Source organism: Camarhynchus parvulus, chromosome 5 (genome assembly GCF_901933205.1).
Source record: "Camarhynchus parvulus chromosome 5, STF_HiC, whole genome shotgun sequence".
In the NCBI taxonomy this organism is placed as follows: Eukaryota; Metazoa; Chordata; class Aves; order Passeriformes; family Thraupidae; genus Camarhynchus; species Camarhynchus parvulus.
Window position 1 is genome coordinate 12,268,786 of NC_044575.1, and position 22,872 is coordinate 12,291,657.

At 36.7% G+C, this 22,872-nt stretch overlaps 1 protein-coding gene across 8 annotated transcripts in view; it reads right to left on the minus strand.

Annotated features, from left to right (window-relative positions):
• Positions 1 to 22,872, minus strand: part of SOX6 (SRY-box transcription factor 6) — a 370,303-nt gene that overhangs the window by 51,591 nt on the left and 295,840 nt on the right. For all 8 annotated transcript variants that reach the window (XM_030950420.1, XM_030950423.1, XM_030950421.1 and 5 more), the window contains 3 exons: positions 13,370 to 13,519; positions 9,380 to 9,560; positions 6,605 to 6,795 (listed from right to left, as the gene is read on the minus strand). In XM_030950420.1, coding sequence (XP_030806280.1) covers positions 6,605 to 6,795; positions 9,380 to 9,560; positions 13,370 to 13,519 — 522 coding nt within the window. The remainder of the gene's footprint in view (positions 1 to 6,604; positions 6,796 to 9,379; positions 9,561 to 13,369; positions 13,520 to 22,872) is intronic.

The following is a 22,872-nucleotide window of genomic DNA, read 5'->3' on the forward strand; positions in this document are numbered from 1 at the left end:
AAAAGAAATTGCAAAATTATTGCAATTTCAAAAAATTCTGGAACAAACTGAGGTTTTCTTTTGTTTTTTCTTTTCTTTTTTCTTAATACAGATTTTTCAAATTAAAATACTGGTGTTCAAATACGGCTTTAGAAAATTAACTTTGAACACTTGATGTAAAAAAAAAAAGTTATCACTTACACATATTATGTACAGTCACAAGCAGATTACTAAACTGAGCAGATTCACAGTCAAGTATAAAGGACATTTGTTTTGTAAGAAATATGGGGACTGCTGGGATTTGTATTTGAAACTTTTCCCTATTCCAGGGTGTTTAACTTAGACCTGCCACTTGTCTGTTCTAAAGTGATGGATCTGCTAAGAGGTTGTCTCCATGCAACATGTCCTTCTACATCCCAGAAAGTTCCCAGGGAAAGGTTTGTTGGCTGAGCAGGATGACGTAGTCAGGAAAAAACACTTTGCAGTGTCTCTTTGTAGGAATCAGAGTCTTCATTAGACAGATGGAATACACTCCCACTGAGTTGAATAAATTGCCTATATTCTTGCAAGAAAGTGAGACCACACTAACAGTTCCTCAAGTAAATCAATGTCTTTCTTTTTTTCCCTTTCTATACAGTTTTATATTTTTAATTATAGAATCTAAATGCTTAAATTACATCATCCCTAATTGTAAGCTGGGGGGGGCAGGACCTTTCTTAAGTTACAGTGAGACCAGAACTTCCTACCATGAACATGGAGACAATACCATAGAAATGTAATAAATTTGCAAAACCAGTCATCTGCTATTTTTACTGCTATCCCTTTTTTACCCCCTAAGTTTTAGGCATTCATCCTTAAATTACAAGTAGAACAAAGGTTTAACCAACAGAAATAAAGAGCCAATTGAAAATGCTCACTGTTCATGTCTCACTGCAGACTGAAATATAAACATTGACCTCTTATTTACTAAGTATCAGTAGTTTGCTAGAAGAAACTAAAGGGGAAAAAAAGAAAATACAAGTTTTTCTTAAAGGGAAAAAAGGAAATGAGAAGAGATCAGTACCTGCAAATCTAAACCATATATTCATAAAGATTTATAAGAAATCCACAAGGCCCTAATGACCAATTAATTCATGTTCTAAATTCAAGAGTGGTCAGGACTCCTTTCAGTAAAAGGAAAAAGAGAATTGCATGCAGAATGCACTGAGAAAGTATTTGCTTAACTATGTGTTTGGGGTTTTTTAACAGAGTTGAGAACTGACTCATAGAAAGGATGCTTGTAACAAGGTGATCCTCTGTGATTGTCTGAGAAACCTCCTGCACATACAGAGCAGACAGTGTGACTCCTGCCACTGCAGTTGTTCTGTCTCTGATGCTGAATGCACGGGGAGAAAAAAGCTGGCAAAAAACTGATGGCAGCATAATGCAGCATTGCTTGGTTTCAGGAAAATAACAGTAGAATGCTGGAGCCATTGCTGTGGGCAGCCAAAAGGAGATTATGCATGACTAGTGACTTTTCCTACAAAGACTTCCTGAAGTGTTTTTGTACAAGTTTGTACATGTGTGCAGGAGCTTCATATACATGATGAAGTGTAACAGCTCCAGAGGAGTTGTTACACTCTATTGTCTCAATAATCCACATACTTAACAGTCCCTAAATACAGCAGAGCGTAACGCCTCCAAAGGGGTCGTTATGGCTTATCAAGTCAAATCCAAGTGCCTAAATATGGATTTGATCAATAGACTGTAATATCTCCAGGGGTGAATAATACACGTTTTTAAGAATGTGCACATTTTGCATACAAACTGTGGGTCTATATTAGGGTAAATTACGTGGATTCAACTTGTGAAACTTTGATTTAGAGATAAGAAAGGAATAAAAGGCTCATTAGAAGAGGTGCTAAAGTACCATGATTCCCAGGAAGTAGGCAATGACTCATGTCATTTATTTTGGGGTCTAATTCTGCTTTCCTACTGCAAATACACAGTTGTCTGAAAATCTACAAAAGATGAAGAATGGAATATAAACATGAAAATGTTATATTAAATTCTGCTTACTCTCAGATCTCAATGAATATGCTTCATGGGAAGTAAATGGGGATGTGGGGATACAAATGTGTTGTGGTAATTGATTTTGTATTTATTCTATCTTGACTTCATAGATTTTCCTCCAACCACAGTTCTACCTATATTTTTTATACAAAGATTTTATGAAGCATCTTTGTCAGCATTTTCCTGCTTTATGTACAAAAAAGATAGGATCTGATTCTTTTTAAAATAATGTCAGTTATCTTATAAATTATATAACATTTTCAGATTCATTTAGAGCCTTAAATCAAAGCAAATCTTCTAGGCAATGACGGTAGTTTGAAATACTGAAATAAATACAAGTAGTTGAAGCAATGCAGATTTTGTTTAAGTACTCCTTCTTGTTGAAGGTGAACATGTCTTGACTGGAAAAAAGTCACATCCTGCAAACAAGGATGAATTTTTGGTATGATTTTACTTCTACCACATGGTAAAATCTCTGTATATTATTTTCTTGATTTTTCTGACTCTCTCCCCTTCCCCAGTGTTTCTGTTTACTCTGTAAAATTACTGGCACCATTACGGCTCCCTTTCCTCAGTCAGACCACACTGGAGTTTTTTGCTCCACCTGAAGTGCAGCAGAAAAATTCAACTCTGTTATAGTGATTTTTTTTGCCACATGTGCATTCTGCTGGTTTAGGCTGAGAGGTAAGCTTAGTTCATGTGCTGCTGAATTTTGGATTTGTGAGCAAAACAGAGCTGGATAACACAGGGATGTTTCACCTACTGTCAAGCTTCTACATCAAAACCTTTTCTGGTTTTGGTGCCACTCTGCCAGAGAGGAGGCTGTGGGTGTGCCAAGCACTGAGAGGGGGATAGAGCCAGGCCAGCTGACCCCAACTGACCAAAGGGATATTCCACACCATGTGACATCAGACTCAGCAATAAAATCTGGAGGAAGAATGAGGAAAGGGAAATGTTTGGAGTTTTGGCATTTGTCTTCCCATGTAACTTATTTGTGCTGAAGCCCAGCTTTCCTAGGAATGGCTAAACATCTGCCTGGCAATGGGCAGTAGTAAATTAATTCCCTGTTTTACTTTGCTTACATGCACAGATTTTGCTGTACTTATTAAACTACACTAATCAACCTACAAATTTCCTAATTTTACCCTTCTGACTCTCCTCCCCATCCCACTGACAGGAGCGAGCGAGCGGCTGCGTGGTGCTCACCTGCCCATCCTAACCCACCTCAGCACACAAATAACTCCACAGGATGCCATCATCTCAGAAGTATAATGCTTAATGCTTTGGCAAATGACAATGTTGGGCTGCTCCAGAGTGCTGGATGGTTTTGTTTTGGTCTTTCTGATGAGTGAATCTCTGTGAGCACTTTGAAAGTCTTTGTAGTTTGTTTTTTTTTTTTTTTTTGAACAGCAGAATATGAACACAAGCAATTTTCAATTCTGTGTCTGTAACCAAATACAAAGCTTTCTGAGATTTGAACGACACATTTTCAAAAAGGCCTAAGCCCAGGCTTTGAAGTTATGTACATAATTTTGTGAGTCCAATCATTTGCACAACAAACTATTACCAACTATCTGAACTTGAAGACCAGCAACTGACCAGAACTCATAGCTTTTTTTAAACCAGCTGCAGGCAATTAATTTGTCATCTTTTTCTGGTGCCAGCTTCCAGCTACACATTTCTACAAGTCTAATTACCTGAAGCCAATTTCTGAACATTTGGTCCTGAAAACACAGGGTTCTGATTCTTCAAAAGAAACCAATCCAAAATTGCAACTGTTATCAAAGCTTCACTGGGATTATGACAGAAACTATATGCAGCTTTCTTGGCATACAATTATTTCAAAATTATGTTTCTCTAATTGAAGTGATCTAGCATTCCTGCTCCCCCACCTCCATTTTGATCATCCTGCCCATCATTTTTAGAGTAAAAGAAGTATATCATAATGTAAAAATTGAAAGGCAGAGGGTGAAGGGGAAAAGAAGAGTGTTCTAGAATTCTGTTTGTGCAAAGGATGCTTCTGGTTTTAATGTATTTTATACTTGCTATAAAATATAAATACATTTTCCTTAGTATTTGTGACCAAATAATACTTTTATTTTCTTTAGGATAAGAGTAGGGATATACCATCATTGAAAATGACTGATTTATATCCCATTCTTTTGCAAGCCCTGCCTTTTCTCACATCTGTGGGGTGAGGATAAAAGACCAGCACACCAGAGGTAAAACCACAGCACAAACTACAAGCCTTTCCTGCCTTAATGGCTCTGTAGTACCTGCTGCAATAAATAAACCCAGCAGGATTACATAGGGTCACTAAGAGACTTAACAACAGATTTCCCTGCTGCTGTTTTATTCTTAGGTTTTGAAAGTTGCAAGTGCCACCATGAAAAGTCTCCTCACAAAAGATGGCATTTGAGAATGATGGTGTTTGTATCTGTTAAAGAGTTCCGATTCACTCTGCTATATTTGCAAGGAAACGAAAATTTTTTTTTGCTCAGACTGCCTGGTGTATAACCTCAATCCAGAAGCTGCGCATCAATCTGTGTATTGCTAGTAAAACTGGCACAAAATAGAAACTTCAGAATATTCACTGAAATATTAACTGACTCTGCTTTAAATGGTGAAAGATGAAATAGGAACTTGTTATATTGAATACAAGACATAAATATGATACTGAGAATACCCAGGGGACAGACTCAATAAGTAAGTGGATGCCATTTTTATACTTATTTTTCAAAGTGAAATCAAATGTTAAGAATTCTTTTAATAGCCCTTATAGCATATTAGATATTTTTTAAATGTCAAGCCACTGAAACTCATAAAATAAATTTTAAAATAAGCATAATTTTATAAGCTCTTAATACTGATCATGTATGTGACTTTTTTATTTTTATAACCTGGGCTTTAGTATCCTGCCTCTTGATTACTTAAGGCAAACACTGACTTTACAATTAGAGTGTTTTAATACAGCCTGCTTGATCAGTGATTCGTTTCTATATTTCTAATAATATCAACTTGTATTAAATGGGGTTTCCAATTATGACTTTCAAACTAATACTAGCAGACATATATATTTATTAGACACTGAGTCTGACTCAGAAAAGCATTGTTTATCCTGTGTGGCAACATTTTAACCAATCTTTTTTAACAGTCACTACTTGATATGAGTGCTCTAAAGAAACTATCAAGCAAAAATATAAAATGTAATTAAAAGGTGTGTATCAACATTTAATGGGTCTGTTTATGCCATTTCTATGTCTTTCTGTGCCTTGCTACAAAACACTCACCCAAGCATTCCCTTGTGGGCCAAGAAAAGAGCAGCATATTATCAAATCCATCATTTAAGTTATAGTTAATATTCTGCTGACTCTTATACTCAACCTGGACTCAAAACTCCTGTTAGTCTTTGGGCTATAATATAGTCTTCCCTCCCTCACCCAAGAAACAAAGAACCTACCCTGCCTTCTGATATAGAGAATCTCAGAATATTTACAGGCATTGGAACTACCAGTTTTTCTGGAGTGTTTTAACAAATAGTCTGAAACACTGGTCGCTGTATGGGCTAATTAATGTGTCAGTTTTCTTTCTATTCATTACTAAATTGCATCATAACTGTTCTATTTGCCAAAACTTTAGTGACTACTGGGATAATGCTTTTTCCTTTCTAGATGACTGGAATAAGTATTGTGGTCTCTAAGTGATTTTATGTCAGTGGCGAAAAATAACTTGTGTGCTGCATTTTTTGCAGCCCGTGGCACCTCTAGGGAAGCTTACAGAGAAGCATTCTCCATCCAAAGGGCTGCCTTTTACCTCAGCCAGTTACCACAGACCTGCTGCTGGAGCAGATCCTGAAGACCTCAGAAAGGCCTAGAATGGGACAACACAGGTTCAGAGGATTTTCCAAGAGTCTTTGTCCTCTGACTGGTGATAGAAACTTTACCGTTCCTACACGCTCCCAGGTTGCTATATTGTAAGCTGGATCATGCCCCGCTCAGTCCAGTGCTGGTCCCATTATCCCAACACTTTCTCTCATTTATCCTTTTACTCTAGTGTGCCACCTCATTTCAGTGATTCAACACTGAAGATTCAGCAGAGAATGTTCAATTCTCTAATTTCCCACTGCAACTGAGAGCCAAATGCAGCTGTTTTGAGCCTAAGTACTTTGCTGCACCTGAGCCACAGATTCACTCAATTCATGCACTGGCATTCTAATACTCCACCATGCTAGTGCAGAACTGGCCTTTTAGCCATATTTATCCATCCAGCCATTCTCAAAAGCACAATTCAAAATCTGATGACCACAAACACTGGAAGCTCCAACCAAGCCCTTTTCCATGCTTCAATGTGCTTACAGCTTCCTCCTGTGCGTTCACAGGACTGTGGGTGTGGAATGCTGCCATGCACACCTAGAGAAGTTTGTAGCACTGCACTGAGAAGTGACAAAGGTGTTTTTAACATGAAATCAGAGAGGGCTAAAAGCTCTAAAAAGAAATTTCATATAAAAATAAGACCCTATTTTGCAGGGAAGAGAAGAGTGAATGACAGACTGTGGGGGAGTGGGAGACATTACCTTTTCATTCCTGCAGTTGTTTAGACCCATGTTATTCATGGAGGGCAATTTTCCATCAACACCATGAGGCTGCTGTTGCTGCTGCTGTTCCCTTTGGATTTGCTCTCTCATTTTTCGAGCCTCCTGAATGGCTTTCATTACTGTGTCCTGGTCCCCAAATAGGGCAGGTGAATTAAGACTGGAAAGGATATCTATAAAGAGAGAACACATTTTATTTAGGTAATTATCCAAACTGGAATCCAGGGTGAGAACTCTGCTCTCACCCTCTTAGAGCTGCACCCAACCAATATCTGCAGAAGGAGGAGGAGTGTTGTCTGTTTGAAGGCTGAATTACTCTACTGAAGTGATTGATAAACTCATGCACTTCTTTTACTGTTAGAAATACAAATAGAAATACACTGAGGTCTTGGAATTGCCTTGGAATGGAGCTATCTGAGCATACTCATGGACTCAAATTTATATATGTGTTTAAGACAACAGAATTCTGAAGCTTAAACTGGAAAACTTTTGAGGCGTTAAAATAATTAATGAAATGAACAAAGGAAAAAAAATCTCATTTAGTAGGCCATGAAACTCCATGTCAGTCCTTAGAATTTCTTTCTAGAGAGAACCATTACTCTAGACATTTGGATTTCCATTTCAGAAAGAGCACTCACATCTACTTTTTGGAGACAAAGGTCATTATCAACATAACATGAGTATAAATCTCTGAATCAGTAGAGAAAAAACAGTTTTCTTTCTATCACTCTGAACAGGAAGAAACTTTTAAACAAGCATCAAACTCAGCCAAGCATTCCTGTTACATCTTACAATGCATTCATGAAGATGAGTATCCCAAACACAGTTTTAGATTTGAGAGAAAAAGACAGCAATTATTTTGTGACTGTTTCTTTTTTGTTGCTGTGACAAAACTGGGATCCACCTGCTCCTACATGGAAGTATTCTCTCTACTGCACATGGATAGATTGGTGCATATATATTCTAGCTTGGGAATTTTGAGCAATCACAGTTTGTGTGTGACTTGTTCATCTGCCTGGCCAGCAAATGTCTTTTATAAAAGCTCTGAGTTTGCTAGATATGTGTACTTATTGACAGTCTGCTTGAAAAAAAAATTAAAAAAAATCCACCAAAACCAAAATCCAAAATAACAACCAAAAAAACCCAAACAGGCTAAGATTTGGAATTAACCTTCTAAGATAATTTTTATATTCATCTCATTTCACTGAAGTTCAGGTGAGTACAATAGAGCAAATTCAATCTCTAAGGACCCTGAATTATGTTAAAATAAAAATTATTCAGGGTTTCTCACATTTTATCCTGGGAACCAAATGCACAATTTAATACCATGGCCTTAGTAAGAAGGGATGCGGACTGCGGTGTTTTCATCCTATTCCAGCAAGTGATGGGACTGGTGAAGTTTTCTATCTGTATGAAACACCCTTCTACAAAATAAAAATAATGTACTGTAAGACAACCATTGTTCCTGCCGAGGAAAATTTGCAATGTTCTAAACCATTTCAGCCTCTAAGTTCCATTCTGGACCCTAAAGAATTTGGGAACCATATTTGCATGTTTTTTAAAGAGATTTAGATTCATAATCATATACATGCAGCAAAAGCTCCTACATGGCTTGCTGATTTTTGGTAATATCTTCCTGTCTTTTTTTATACTTAAGGATTGAGACAAAAATCTTTTATGACTTTACATGAAAAGTATTTATACCTTAGGCACTATGTGCCTTCCGTGCTCCTTTCTCTTGAATGGTCTATGACTTCAGATTGATATTTCACTTTCTAATGTAAGATAATGCAGTGATAGCTGCAAATAAATTGACAGGTAAAGTATCTAGATAGTTGCAGAAAATATCTTTCAGAGATCATAATGTTCCCAAGTGTTTGGGAATGGAAAAAAACCCCATAATTTTTATATATTTAATATATGTATTTAACATATCTATTCATTATTCACAAGTGTTTCTATATATTTTACAAGTACACTTGAGCTACAGATTGTGAATAAGTGGTCTGTAGTAAGTATTTAGTCACTGTTAAAATTTACTATTTGAACTTTAGGGCTGATCATCTACATTTTGCAGCTCTTGATTCTGTTTCTTGACTGGTTAAAGTAGTCTTCATACATACTTTTCAGACCAATTTTCTTTCATCACTCAATAAGCCTAAAGAATCTTGAACACAGGTCAAAAAGTCCCTACTTGTAACCATATGAATCAATGAAATCCTGACAGATGGGTGAACAAATGACAAAAATATGATCAAATAACAAAAAAACGATCAAATAATAAACTGGCTGGACTGATGCCTTTCCATCTCTACTTAAAAAAAAAATCTATCTAGTATCTGGTTAGGCTCCATGTATGTGGAAAGATAGTTTTTTATTTTCTTGATCCAGAATTCAAAATTTAAAAGTTAACTTTGTGTGCATACACCCGGTAGATGCCTTTAGGAGAGATATTCACACAAAGCTGTTCTACAAGTTTTATATATCTATTTACTTATCAGTGTATATCTGTATGTATTTCCTACATTATGTATTTCTTTCCTGTGTTTGTCACACACTGATACATCCCTTGGGGTACTCTTATAAAACTTTGGCAATCAATCATTCTTTGAAAAGCTTCACTATATTTTTTTTTTTCCATTTTAAACAGAAATGCGCACCCAAGTATCCACTTAACCCAGAACTAAGTGTGCTCAGGCTGGACTTTCATGCAGAAAACATGCTTATTTTCTCCTTTTCCCAGGACAGATTAGTTACCTAAAGAGGATCCTCTTCCCAGGGATCCACTGAGCGGGCTGGGGATGCCACTCTTGCTCGTCACTGTCACCGGGCTGCTTTTGCTGGCTGGGAAGAGATTCTGTGTTGGAGATGTTGGGGATTTGACAGGTTCAGCTGTTTTGGGTCGGGCTGAGAGATTCAGGGGCTGAGCTGCTTCATCCTGCAAGAGTTAAATGTAAATAACTATTAGGAAAAGACAAATGAAGGCATCATTTTGCAAGCAGCAGTTACTTTACACCTCGAAGACAATGCCACATTCCACAGCAATAATAACAAAAGAAGCTAATTATCTGCCTCCTTTAAGATTCAACGAAAGGAAACCTCATTAATTTCTCTGTGTTATGCTTCTTATTTACATTAACTATGTGACTGGATCATTCTTTTTGCCAAATTAAAATTTGAATTAGCTCACATTACAGCTTAATTTCCTAATGTGTTTTCAGAGATCTAAATTAACCTAGGGCATTTACAAAGAATTATTTAAAATTTCCAGCAGCTCAGTAATGCTTTTGCACTGGTTCTATTTGAAAAGTTCCTGGCACTATAAAAATAAGTTATGTAGCTTATTTTTAAATGTATTAGAAACTAAGGAATCAGAAGTGCTACTATGAAAGAATCATTTGGAAGCCCTGACAGCTCTTTGGCCCACATTTAGAGCTGCTGCAAGCTTACACATTCCATGCATCTAATTCAGAGTGCATGTTTTGTTCAGTGAAATAATCTATGCTGGTCCCTCATAACAAGAGATAAGAATTTCATTGAATTCAAATTCCTTTACTTATTAGGATAGTGACTACATACCACATGCATTTAAAAATATATTTTATTCTCTACTGTTTAATTTTTTTTAACTTTTTGATATTTTATTATTCAAATGTCAAAACCAATTTCCACATAACTGCGTTTCTGCTCCTTGTTCAATACTTCTGTATTATTCCCATATTCTGTACCTATTTCTGCTGCACTTAACCTTAATTATACCTGTATGTTTTATTGGCAAGGAATGTTTTTTAAGGGTGTGCAAATCTAGTATCAGCACCTTTATATGATTTGATATTTTTCATCTGCAGCTGTGGAAGAAACTCTCTGACATATGTCTTTTTTCTGTGCTGTAGAATAGATCCATCTAAAAATACTTCAACTCTTTGAAGAAGACTTATTCAAACAATTAATTTCTTTGATAAATATGAACATTTGCAGTGCAACCTTCTTCCCATTCTTTCAGCTTGTTCCTTTACTTAATACATTAAGCAAGACAGAGCACTTACAAAACTGTGAAATGGTGATTTTCTGTCATTAAAGAGCCCAGTAAGACAGATCTCTCATTTAAAATATGCCCAGAGCAGAATTACACTGGATGTAAGAGATTGTTCATATTTTAAAACACTGCACTGATCACTTGGAAGCTTAGAATTATGTCAAAATACAATAATACATCACATTATCTCATCTTCTCCATTCTCCTTACTGTCAAGCAAAGTACATGTGGTCACACACAATGCATTAAACAGGAAAACGTAATAAACAGGTGTTCATAATGCCATCCCATCACCAGCTTTAAACTTTTCCCATAAAACTGCATGACATTTCAATTCTTCCCGGCCTCAGAGCGTGCACAAATGTCCACACCCTTTCAGGGTCTGTGTGAAAGCAGAAGCTCAAAGGTACAAGGGACAGAGTCAATTTTGGTGCTTTGTGGCCACACTTACATGCGACTTCTTTCCTTGCACAAAGTGGATTCCATAAACTTTTCCAAGAGCTCAGAGCTCCATTCAGACCATGAAGCTTGCAAGGCTAGGTACTGTGAACATGTGCAGATATGAATCTATGCTACAGTGTTCAGTTTTTAAATACTTTTCTAGTACTCATACGATAATGAAAGAACTCTAAACACTGCCAGAACTTGTTTGTTTGTATTATGTGGGCAGCATCATTATTTCTGCAAGGCAACCAAAAAACTGGAAAACATTCTGGTCACTAACTTAAGTAAAACCTACTCTTACTTTCTGAAAGTTCTGACTTCCATAAAAAGAATTGCATTAATTCTATAAATAATGCATGTAGTCTATACAAACTGCTTAAAACCTGGGAAAATATAGAGGATTTGTTAAGCAATGCATGACCATCAAAACTGTCACAGCTAACAAATGTAACAATCTGCAGAGACTGAATATAGGTACTGCTTTCATACTAATAATTCTTCTTGGTATTTGTCCACACAAAGCACTTGTAGTTCATCTTTAATATTCTGAATTCAGTAGTGTACTTAATAAAAATAATCATAAAAATACTTCAATTTTATTAACATATACTTAAGTCCATTCAAGTTACATTATATAGGGAAACCCCCAAGAATTTGCATGTGGTCAATTCTGTAATAGGACTCAGCTGGCCACAAACCTGGAACAGTATTGGCCTTGGTTCAAGAAGATATGTGCTTGAATTTAACCAGGGAAAATTTTACTCATACAGTAAAGGTTTGGTTTGGTGTAGGTCCATTTGGCTCTCTCACTGCCAGAATTACTTTTTCACATTAAAGCAGTCAGTAGTATATTCTCAATGCCATAAATCACTGGTGTTAGGTATCACTATACTATGGCAACTTTGCTGGAACAGTTGGGCTTTGCTTTCGGTGGCTTCTGTATTGACCGTAGCAAACTCTGCATACGCGGTAAATTTCCCTGACTGCTCCCAAACCTGGTGTTGGATTACAAGAGGTAAAATATTAGACTAATACACATCTACAGCTAAGTAAAGTGAACGCTTTGCTAAATAAATGTTAGATCTGGCCATAATGGAATAGTTTTTATTTATTAGTACTCTCAGCCTAGCAAAAAAAATGTCATGGAAATTTATCAGCCCAGGCAGAAATATCTACTCACCCGCACTTTACAGCGATGATTGATGATAATGAAAAAACAAATGATATTTTACTCTCGTGTCAAAAAATGGGAAGAAAAAAAAAAGAAACCACCACCTCAAGTGAGTAAAATCTTCTCAGGCTGGTTTGAACCTAAGGACTGTTTGCCTGTAAGGTTTCAGCAGCCAGCAAAAAAACCCCTAACATATCGTCCCTCTCACCCCACAAGGTCACTACATACCACTTTTATATTTATTTTAATTGTTCAGCATTTATACCTCTATCATTCAAATGGGTAAAACATCTGAATGTTGACTTTTTTTTTTCTTTTACAGTTTGGAGTAAATTGGTCCTGAGCCTGTTTTTCATTCTCATGAAATCCCCAACCACCCTGGGAGAGCACAGCAGGAGAAGCCAGGCAGTCGCACCCAAAGGCTGCTCCACGGGTTTCAAGGGGAGCACAGCACTCATTCCAGGCTCCTGGCAAATGCCGTGTTGTAGCTGCCTGGTTCCAAGCTAGTGAGAATAAGCAGGCACAAGCACTCGGCAGTGGAGCAAAACCAGTGAGGAGCAGCGCGGTTGTCAGCAGCTGTGTGAAATCAGCAAAAGTCAAATCAATCTGCAGCGACACAATGTTTTCCCCAGAGCCCTGACTTACATATTATTTTTATAGGAGGCTTTTCCAAAATTGTAGAATTAAGTACAACTAGAGATTTGTAAAATAATTAGAAGATCTACAGTCTTTCTCTTACCCTAACAATATAAGCCAGCACCACATTTTAAGATATTCAAGAGTTCAATGTGAAACAATTCGTGAAATGGATGCCATTTATGCATGTTACCAGAGTACAAACTGAAATCTTGAAAATATCACATTTTACTGATGAATCTGTTGTGCTGCCTCTGGTAGGAAGAGGGACGCCTGGTATTTTTGGAAACAAGTGAATTTTTTCTCTTCTCTTCTCTCTACTGATAATACAGCACTAAAATGGAACTTTTTATTTGAATATTGAAGAACTGTACCACGGTTCAACTGTAAAACAATTACAGAGATCATTTGCTTTTACTGTCCTTCTCAAACACCAGCTTTTTTCTTTACTGAAAAATACCTTAACTTGAGTTACCGGGCTGGTCCCTCTCTTCTCATTTTTCATCCCAGTGGGTGAAAGTGCCCCTGTTGTATTTGGTGGCTGTGGAGTAGATGGCATTTTGGCTCCAGGAGAAACTTGCATGCTTGCCAGCTGAGCTGCATACAGTTGCTGGAAGACAAGAAGATATACATATATTCCTGCAATATTCCTAAAGAAAGAAGCTGTAAATGCACTTTTCTTTTTTTTTCTTTTTTTTTTTTAACTTTTCCACTGGTGTTTCTTCTCTTAAAGGATGTTTTTCAGCTCTTGTTTGTGGCTTCCCTTTCTGCTATTTGCTAAAAGAGAAAAAATAAAGTATGGAAAACTCTCAAACACCTATATACTTTTTCTTCATTTGACTTTTGCTGATTTTTCTTGATTTTTAATTCCTTCTTGCTAATGATGGTCATGGCGTTGAGCAAAAAAAATACACTGTGCCTGAATATTAAAAACAAAATTGGTAAAATTATAAGGCTATTTATGAAAAGAAGGTATAAGCCCCTGTCAGAAACAATCCAGGTCTTTCTGTTCTTAGCAAGAAATTAACCACTAACTCCAGAAACTTTACTGCCACAAGAACGATTTCCTACGAAAAGGCAAAGTTAAAATAGCCAACAAGGTATGTCTCCATCTCTCTGTACAATGATATATGTTCTATAAATGCTAATAATGAATCAAGGCCTTAAAAGTTCCCGTAAATAGTGATGAAAGTCCAAAAAACTCCAGGGGAACTTTTCAAAAAGTTTAACTGAAACATAGATTTTATATTAAAATAAACCATCCCAACCAATAAAAAGTGTTTACTGAACAAAACTAATTTGGTCCCATTTCTTTCCAGTGACCAAACTTAAACCCTCACCTTGAATTAGCATCATGAATAATTCTTCTGCCATGAACAGGGAAGATTCTAATCCCTCTTCTACACATAGATCTACATAAACTTTGCCTTATTAGTGAGAAAAAAGCCAGGTGGTTTGTATGTAATTTCCAACATTACTATCATTCAGATGGACAAATAAAAAAAATTACAGTAATCAAAAGCAGACCTTTCAGCACATGTAATTAAATGAAAGCTTAATAAAGAATAATTTGCAAGAGCCAGATGTGCTTATGTCATAATTGTTGCTTTCTTTGGAACAATTTTTCTAATGTAACAAGCCTCCTCAGAAATGGAAGTTACACAATACTGTAAGTTCAGTGACTCAGTGGCGAGACGAACGCGGGAGGGAGGGGCAGAGTCACAGCTCAGGGTGACAAATGAAAACCATTGTTTGTTTGTTTGTTTCCACCCCTTTCCAGTACCACACAGGAACTACAAAAGGATCACAGATTAATGTTTTGAAATTAGTGGTGTTTAAATATTTTGGCTAAGGTACAAGGTTTTTTCCCGTGCTTGAAGGAAAAAGATTGAAAAGAGAAAAATATCCCAGCTCTTGGTGAGGTCCTGGAAAATGAAAATGAAGTCTTTCATACAACAGTAGGTGGGTTTTTTTCCCCCTACTAATAGGATCTTATCCCTTTTAGAATATTCTTGAGGTCAACCTTTGCTTCCTTAATAGGATGATCTGCTTAAATGAGAGTAAAAAGTAAAGTAAAAAGCACATTTCACAAACTTTTGAAATCCTGCACATTCTCACCTCAGGAATAATCAGGCAATGCTCTATAAAAGAGATAACCAATAAACTTGCATGCAATTTAAAGACAAAACCCAACAATTATAAAGGCTTTCTCAGTATTCTGTGGTTTGTCTATTGACATTTTTCCGTTTTTTTTTAAACTAATTTAACTTCTTCTTCAACTATCTGAAGAAGAGTACTTACACTTGACTAAAAGAAAACTAAAACTTTTGTACTTACAGTACTGTGTTGCACTTTCAAAAGTGTGAAAGGAATTCTGTGTAAAAATAAGCTCATATTTATTAACTAAAGTTCAAAAGAATTTCCTGCTCAGGTAAGCCATCAGGGCACAAAAATGTGGAGTATAAATTATTTTTTCTACAGTACTCAATTTTTCATAGAAGATAAAACTTGATTGTCAATTGTGGCAACTAAAATAGTGTGGTGGGTTGACCTAGGCTGGCTGCCAGCTGCCCAGCCAGCCACTCTCTGTCTCCCCAGCTTCAGCAGGATGGGGGAGAAAATAAGATGGAAAAGGTCATGGCTCAAGGTAAAGACAGGGACATCTCTTACCTGTTACCATCACAGGGAAAAACAAAACAAAACAAACAAACCCACTTGGTCTGGGAAGAATTTATTTATTCTAATTGACAATAGAGTTGCCTGGCAAGAAACAGAGATAAATATTGAGGGTCTATCCCTACCACTTCCCCTTGAAAATTTCTTGAAGAGATATTTCCAGAGCAGTGCAAAGACAGAGACACATGACACCAGTCAGAGCAGGACTTGCTGGTCACCTGAGTGCCCCCGGGACCAGCAACAGAAACACCCACAGCACATGGAGGATTAACATCAAGAAAAGAGGGCTGTTCTAGAGACTATCTAGGAAACTGCTTGATTTTGGAAATGCAACCAGGAAAAGTAGAATAAAATTAGAATTTTTCACCACTCCCCTCCCAGGGTGTTGAGGGCTGTATTGGCTGTAGTGCAAGTCCTGTCAGGGAGAAATGTTTTTAAGGGAAGACAGAATAAAAGAAATTTTATCATTTACATAGCTGTATGTATAAATAAATCATGACTGGCTTATTCCAAGGTCTTAGTACTGGCTTTAGCCTAGCATTTCTATAAATTTATTTTAAAACATAAAAGCAAATGTATAAATAAGTAACAGCAATTGGCTTTTTGCTTTGCTTAAAACAAAGCTGTTCTACAAGCAAGAACAAATACTGCAAGAATTCACACCAGCACTAGCAACATTGCTGTGTGGACTGGAAAGCTGTATAAGTTTTAAATACCAGTTTGTATGCGGAGCTAGCCAGTGTGGAAAAATATGTGCATGCCACCATTGCAGGGAAAAAAGGGGATATTTTTGCAAATACCACTGCTGTGGCTCAAAATGGCAATTTAGGACCTCACATTGAGATGGCCAGATTGTGAAGCTTTTATTTGCAAGATTGAGGAGAGGAATAAAACCCAAACATTGAATGAATGTTGACTGTTGGCTTTTAAAGCTCAAAAGCAAATGCTTCAGTGGAATTTTTTCAACTGAAATTGTTACCTACAAAGTATTTCACATTAAAAAAATTAAAATACCTTACACTGAAACATATCTTATTTTGATCTATGCATATCACATAAAGAGAAGAGCATTTCATAATCCTTATGCTAACCACTGACTCAGGAGGCTCTTGATTACAAATTAGATATTCAAAAACATCAAGTATTCTTGATTGTTTTTAGAAGTCTTAAAAATGTATAGCCTGGTTTTTATTTTTTTCTCAGAGGTCACAAAGTTAGAATCTTACAATCCAGTCCACGGCATATAAATAAAAGCAATGTTGATTTTGAATTCCTCAGTGTTCCTGAAATAGTTAACAATTTTCAAGCCCAGATTATTTAAGGTATATAAACAAGGATGCAGATTTGCAGTTTTCAGAACCAGGCTTCTTCTGATGTCAGATTTGACACCTAAGGGTGGGATTTTGAAATGCCACAAGTCTCAGGGCAATGGCAAGCCAAGTCTCACATTTATGCACCTATGAACTTACAGGCGCATAGACTTAAGCATTGTTACGAAAAATCTATTCCAGCTTTAATCAACTAAAAATCTGAGGGGAATTTATGAAAGTTGGAGGTCACTATGAGTCTGAATGACGTTCATCTACTTAAAAAAAATTCAGACAGGCAGGAGAGGGCTGTACTCAGCATGCGCACAGAACAGCACAAATGCATACTGATATTTTTTACCTGGAAATGGCATAGTTCACACTAAGCCTTTGCTAGAGCTTAGAGCTATAACAAGTCAAGAAGAATTGAATAACAAACAAAGATAATAATTCTGTTGTGATGGTGATGGTGTTTTCTGCTTCAGAAATGTCTTACAGAATCTGGTGAATTATTATGATTTCACTTTTCTCATAAAAAGTGTCATCCATGATCTAGAATTTATCTAACAACTATGAACTAATAATAAACCACCTTGACTGATCCAAGTGTTAAAACCTTTTCTAATGCCATCTAAGTTTCAAAATGCCTTTGTGAGATATTTTCATAACACAGAAGCATAATTGCCTTCACTGCCAGTATTCATTCATGCCTTGCCAGATGACAAAGGCCTTAGGCTCACACATTGCTCTCAAAAGCTTCAACATTTTTTCATCTAGTTTTTTCAGCTATTTTTCAAAAATCAAAACTCTTTCATTAGCTCAAACCCCTTTCCCTATAACATTTCTCTCACACATAGGTCTGTGACATTCCTGGGCACACTCTCTGCCAAATGAGACTGAGCATGGCAATTAAGAACAGAGCAAAGCTTTCTCTGCATCTGACATTTTCTCCTTTTTTTTCAGCATTCAGGAATGTTCATACTTATCTCTTAGGTTGCATCATATGTGTCTAAAATAATAAATAAGAGTTAAGAATTTTGAGAATTAAATGTTACAGAAGTGGCACATAGTAAGGAAAACTGAATGGGCCATAGAATCATAGAACCACTAAAGTTGAAACAACCTCTAAGATCACCAAGTCTAACCATTAGCCTGGCCCTGCCATGTTCACCCACTAAACCATGTCCCCAGAGTGCCACATCCATATCATTACCCTTTTACCAGGGGCTTGACAAGGACAGGCCCTAGGGAAAATTGGTTTTGAGAAGATACTTCAATAAAAAGTGATCAGCTGCTGCACAGAAGAGAGGGAGCTTCTTTAGATGTACCAGCTCAGGGAGGAAATGGAGAGACCAGTTGCACTCACATGTAGAGGAGCAGAAAGGCGAGGGCTAGAGTCATTTCAACTGATTCTGTGTTGAGGGAGCATTTGGTCACAGCTACAGGGATATAATTCAGATGTTATTTTTGTAGCAGAATTCTGAAGAAATGATAAGAAAGCCATGGGTGAAACATGGAGATAAGAAAGTGGTTGCAATACTCAGTGCAGCAGATAAAGTGTGGGTGTTGAAGGCTGGCCCAGCAAAATAAAATGCAACGAGTGCACTTGGAAGATGCATGACAAAGAATTTCAGTAGAAGATGGCTTGCTTGAAGTAGAAAGAAAGGATCTGTTCTAGAAACTTTCACAGTTTTACTTTCTTTTCTCAAGAAAAATGCTAAATTTTATGAACCCTGATTAATTCTGAAGTCTTCCATTACTAAAAATGGAAGCCCTATGTTACATCTTCAACAAATACATTTGCTACAGTAAATGAAACTGAACAATAAAGCTACTGAGAATCAAGTGAGAATCCTTATTTGTCAGCATTTTAAATGAATTGTGCAAAGCTGAAATATCTTATTTATAGAGATGAAAGTTCAGCTATTTAGACAATGAGTAATTTGGTTTCTAAAGATGAAAAACTCTAAGGAGTGACTGCAAGTGCTGTTGAAATCCTGCACTACAAGAGGTAATGCAGTTATTTTTTCTATAGTATATTTAGTAAGTAGCTTTGCAAAGCCATAATACCAGCATTTTCCTTCCGAGTACATAACAACCAATAATAATACTTAGAACTATCTGATGACAAAGGATTTTTACAAGTTCACCAGAACCAGCGACATCTTTATTATTTCCAGCACACATTTCTGAAAGGAAGCTACTGCAACAAAAAAATCACACCTTCAGTGGGACTGCTTGTTTTTCATTATTGGTATAGTGGTGTTTGAAAAAAAATAATGTCAAACAGATAAAGGAAAGAGAGTTTCAGTTTAAAAAAGTTTTTCTTTTGTTTGGAGGAAGAATAGACTAATGTTCACACCCATGTTTTGGGTGTCACAGATAATAACTATGGAAATAAAGTTTAAGTGCTGACCTGAGCCCAGTGTCACTGGTATAACCCTCAGCAGTTCAGGAAAGGCAACCTTTTCAGAAAGCAGTGTAGAAGCATGAATATCCTACCCCAAAATTTCAGACATACCTTAATCTAAGAATTGCTTGTAAAGTAATGTTAATTGTACTCATTCTTTCCCATTTTTATATATAAATACAATAATTTTTGTATTAACATGTCTTTTGTACCAAATATGTTGTGTTTAACACTGCAGTTAAGTGCTCTGCTACAGCACCAAGGTAAGGAATGGGATTATAAGCTTATGTGTGTTTGTGTATATATATATATAAATATATAAATATATATATATGAAGAAAAAATCCCCACCACCCAAAAGGGTTGCTTTTCTCTTTGTTTTACGGTTCTTCCTCTGTAAATGCTCACAATGAAAGGTGGCCTAACAGAAAACAACACCCAGAATCACAAGACAGCCTAAGTAACCCATCAGCAGCTTAACCATGTGACAAACCCAGGGGCAACTCGAAGGCAGCTACAGCCTGTGGAGTCTGCCAAGGAGCCAGATGCCATCACCAGAAAAACACCTTCCGAGGCTCAGCATCTGTGTCCCAGCAGAGCTCTCCACGCAAAAGGAGGAGGACGAAGAGGAGGAAGAGAAGGAAAGGTGAACATAAAATTGTAAAGGAATTTTACATATACATGAAAGCAACACTTAGGTGAATGCAAGAATCTAAAACTTAGAAAAATCAAAGCTTTCGCTGAAAAAACCAAGACCCCTTCAAGACTGAATATTTTATGCCGAAAGTGTATGTTTCCTTTTGTTTCTGTTACCTGTTAAATCAGTGTATTTTATAAATTTATGATGATGAAATTTAGATGTCTCAGAAGCATTTCCTCCATTTTTTTGAGAAAAATGCTAACAAAGAAAATTACGGTGAATTTTAAAGACTTTTTAGGACTGTGGGCCAGACTCTCATTTTCACATGTGCCACCACACAGATAATAAATAGCTTAGTATTTAAGGACCAACAAGTACACATCATCTTAACTCAGAATTTTATGCTGAATAACAGACTTATTTGGCTCTACATGGGTATATCTGAAAAGGCATTGATCAACCACAGCTACATGAAATTAGAATAAAATCCGGGGGAAAGTGTCTAATTTAGAAGGAAGATAAATAAAAGTAATAATTATTGAAAATACTTCTGTTTCTCTACAGAATCCAAGTGTCATAAAGATGTGCATAGCTTGCTTGTAACAGCACCACTTTTTCTTTCCCTGTTTTCTCATGTCTGATGCATCCATAGTGGACATAACGTTCTGATTTTAAACACCCATAGATCACTCTCCTGCAGAGTCTGCTCAGCATTACAGTGTGAATATTCTCTACATCTTCCCCCAGTACACCAAATACCTCTGCAAAAAGGCATTGAGGTGCAACACAAACAGGCAGCTAATGAATTATCATAACTAATGTCATAATAACAAAGATTGTTGCTGTGATTATTTATGCGCTTGCTGACTAATGTGCTCTCCGATTTATTAAAACCCAATATGTGCAAACAAACTAACAGCATTTGTGAAAATACAAATAATACATTTTGTAGTCGCAGGTGAAGTTAGAGGCATTCAGTTTTCCCTTTACATTCAACTGTGCATTGAAAAACATTCTTTCTTACCTAAATAATGATTTTACTAGTTACTCATTTTCATTCACTTCAGAGCTTTCGGCTTGATTGTTGTTCTTTTTTTTTTTTAACTATTAACACCAGTAATTTCAGTGTCTATCAGTTGCTATTGTATATTATGACAAGGGAAATTTTTGTGTGGCCCTAAATTCCCCTCAGTTCCCGTCTCCTTAGGAGAGACAAATGCCTGTATTGCTTCAATCTCAAGCAGAAAAGTAACAGTTACCTAATTTCACCACTGAGTGTCTGCCGGTCCCAACTCCTTTCACTGACCACAAATTCTTTGTACTGGTTCAGAAAAAGAAAAATCACTCTCATCTCTCCTGCTGCCCTGCTGTGGCTAATGGCCAGCCCAAACAGAAAATAAAAGAATCTCTCCACATTTCAGATACTGCAGCATGTATTGTTGTAGTACTGCAAAATAACAGCTTTATTTTGTTAAAAGGGTCTAACTTTAAGTGGACCATGGAATATTTATGGCTCTCAGTAGTCCTTTGAAAGAGTTATCTTATGTTTTTATGCCGATCATGGGTCAGAGGTTCAAATCAGCACTTCTTTCTGTCACTCCTTATATGTTTTACTATAATTTACAGCTCAGCAAGAGGACTCATAAAACAAAAGTGTCTATTTTACTTCAGCAACTAATTCTAGCTAATCAAAGCTTTCCAGCAAAACAACCCAGCATGAAACTCTGCGTGGAAAATATGCAGAGAACAAAGCGTTTTGTCAAATAACACATCTCATGATGTAAACACATATGTCTCTTATAGGAAATTTTATCGCTTCCACATTATCGGCACACAAAAGGAGCATTCTTGTTGCAGACCTGGTGCGACTGTGGAGCCATCGTCATTGGAAACAAGAGCCTGATTAGGTTCCCACACAGATATGAATAGATTTTCTTTTTTTAGTGTAATGCTGCCTTTCTTATTTCTTAAACAGACTAGTAATTGTGGCTGTAAAAACAGTGGATTGTGTTTGGACGACATTTGTTTCTTCTTTTTTTTTAGCTACCCAATGACACCAATTATCCCATATGGTTGTCCTCCTCTGGAAAGTCTGAGTTAATCCACAGCTGTGAAGATGAAGACGCACCCAGCAGGCTCTAAATCTGGTGGGTCTCTTGTCTGTTAATAAAGTCCACAGTCTGCTGGACAGATGTTAAGAGGATCTGTATAATAAGTCAGTGACAAAGACCCCAGACTACTTCTGGGGAAAATAATTAGCAAAAACATATATATTCTTCATAGTTTTTCATTTTTTACTTCATCTTTTGGGGAAGAAAATTTGCCTTACTTCACAGAGGAACCCCACAGCCCATACAATAGGTCCTGCTCAAAATATGAATGGACTAACAAACCACATTGGCATGTGCTCTGAAGAAATGGAAGATCTTTTTGTCCATGACCCATCCCTTTGTGGTGTGGGTCTTGCACTGTTATTTTGAGTTTGGGCTCATTCATCATAATATGGGGGAGCCTGAATAGGTATTGTCAGCTATAAAATATCTACTTACATTTATAATGCAAGGGGAAATGAAAACTGAAGATGAAATTGACATTTTACTAGTTTTCTGTTAAAAGTTATTAACATTGCCTTTTCTAAAATAAAGGGATTACAGATAATACTTTTTGTCTGCATGCTGATGTTATGGGAGGAAAACAAACTAACTAACCAACACCCCAAAACAAACTGAAAACAACAACAAAAATCCTCATTAAAAAAGCAAAAAAACCAAAACACCCAAACCAAAAAAAAACCCACCCAAAAACACAAGGAAAGAATGTGGAATGAGAAGACACCTGCAGCAAGATCCATGTTTAGAGCCTCACTCACTTTTTCCTATCCCCACCTTTTGCTCACCATGGCCTGACAGCACAGACATCCAAACCTCAAA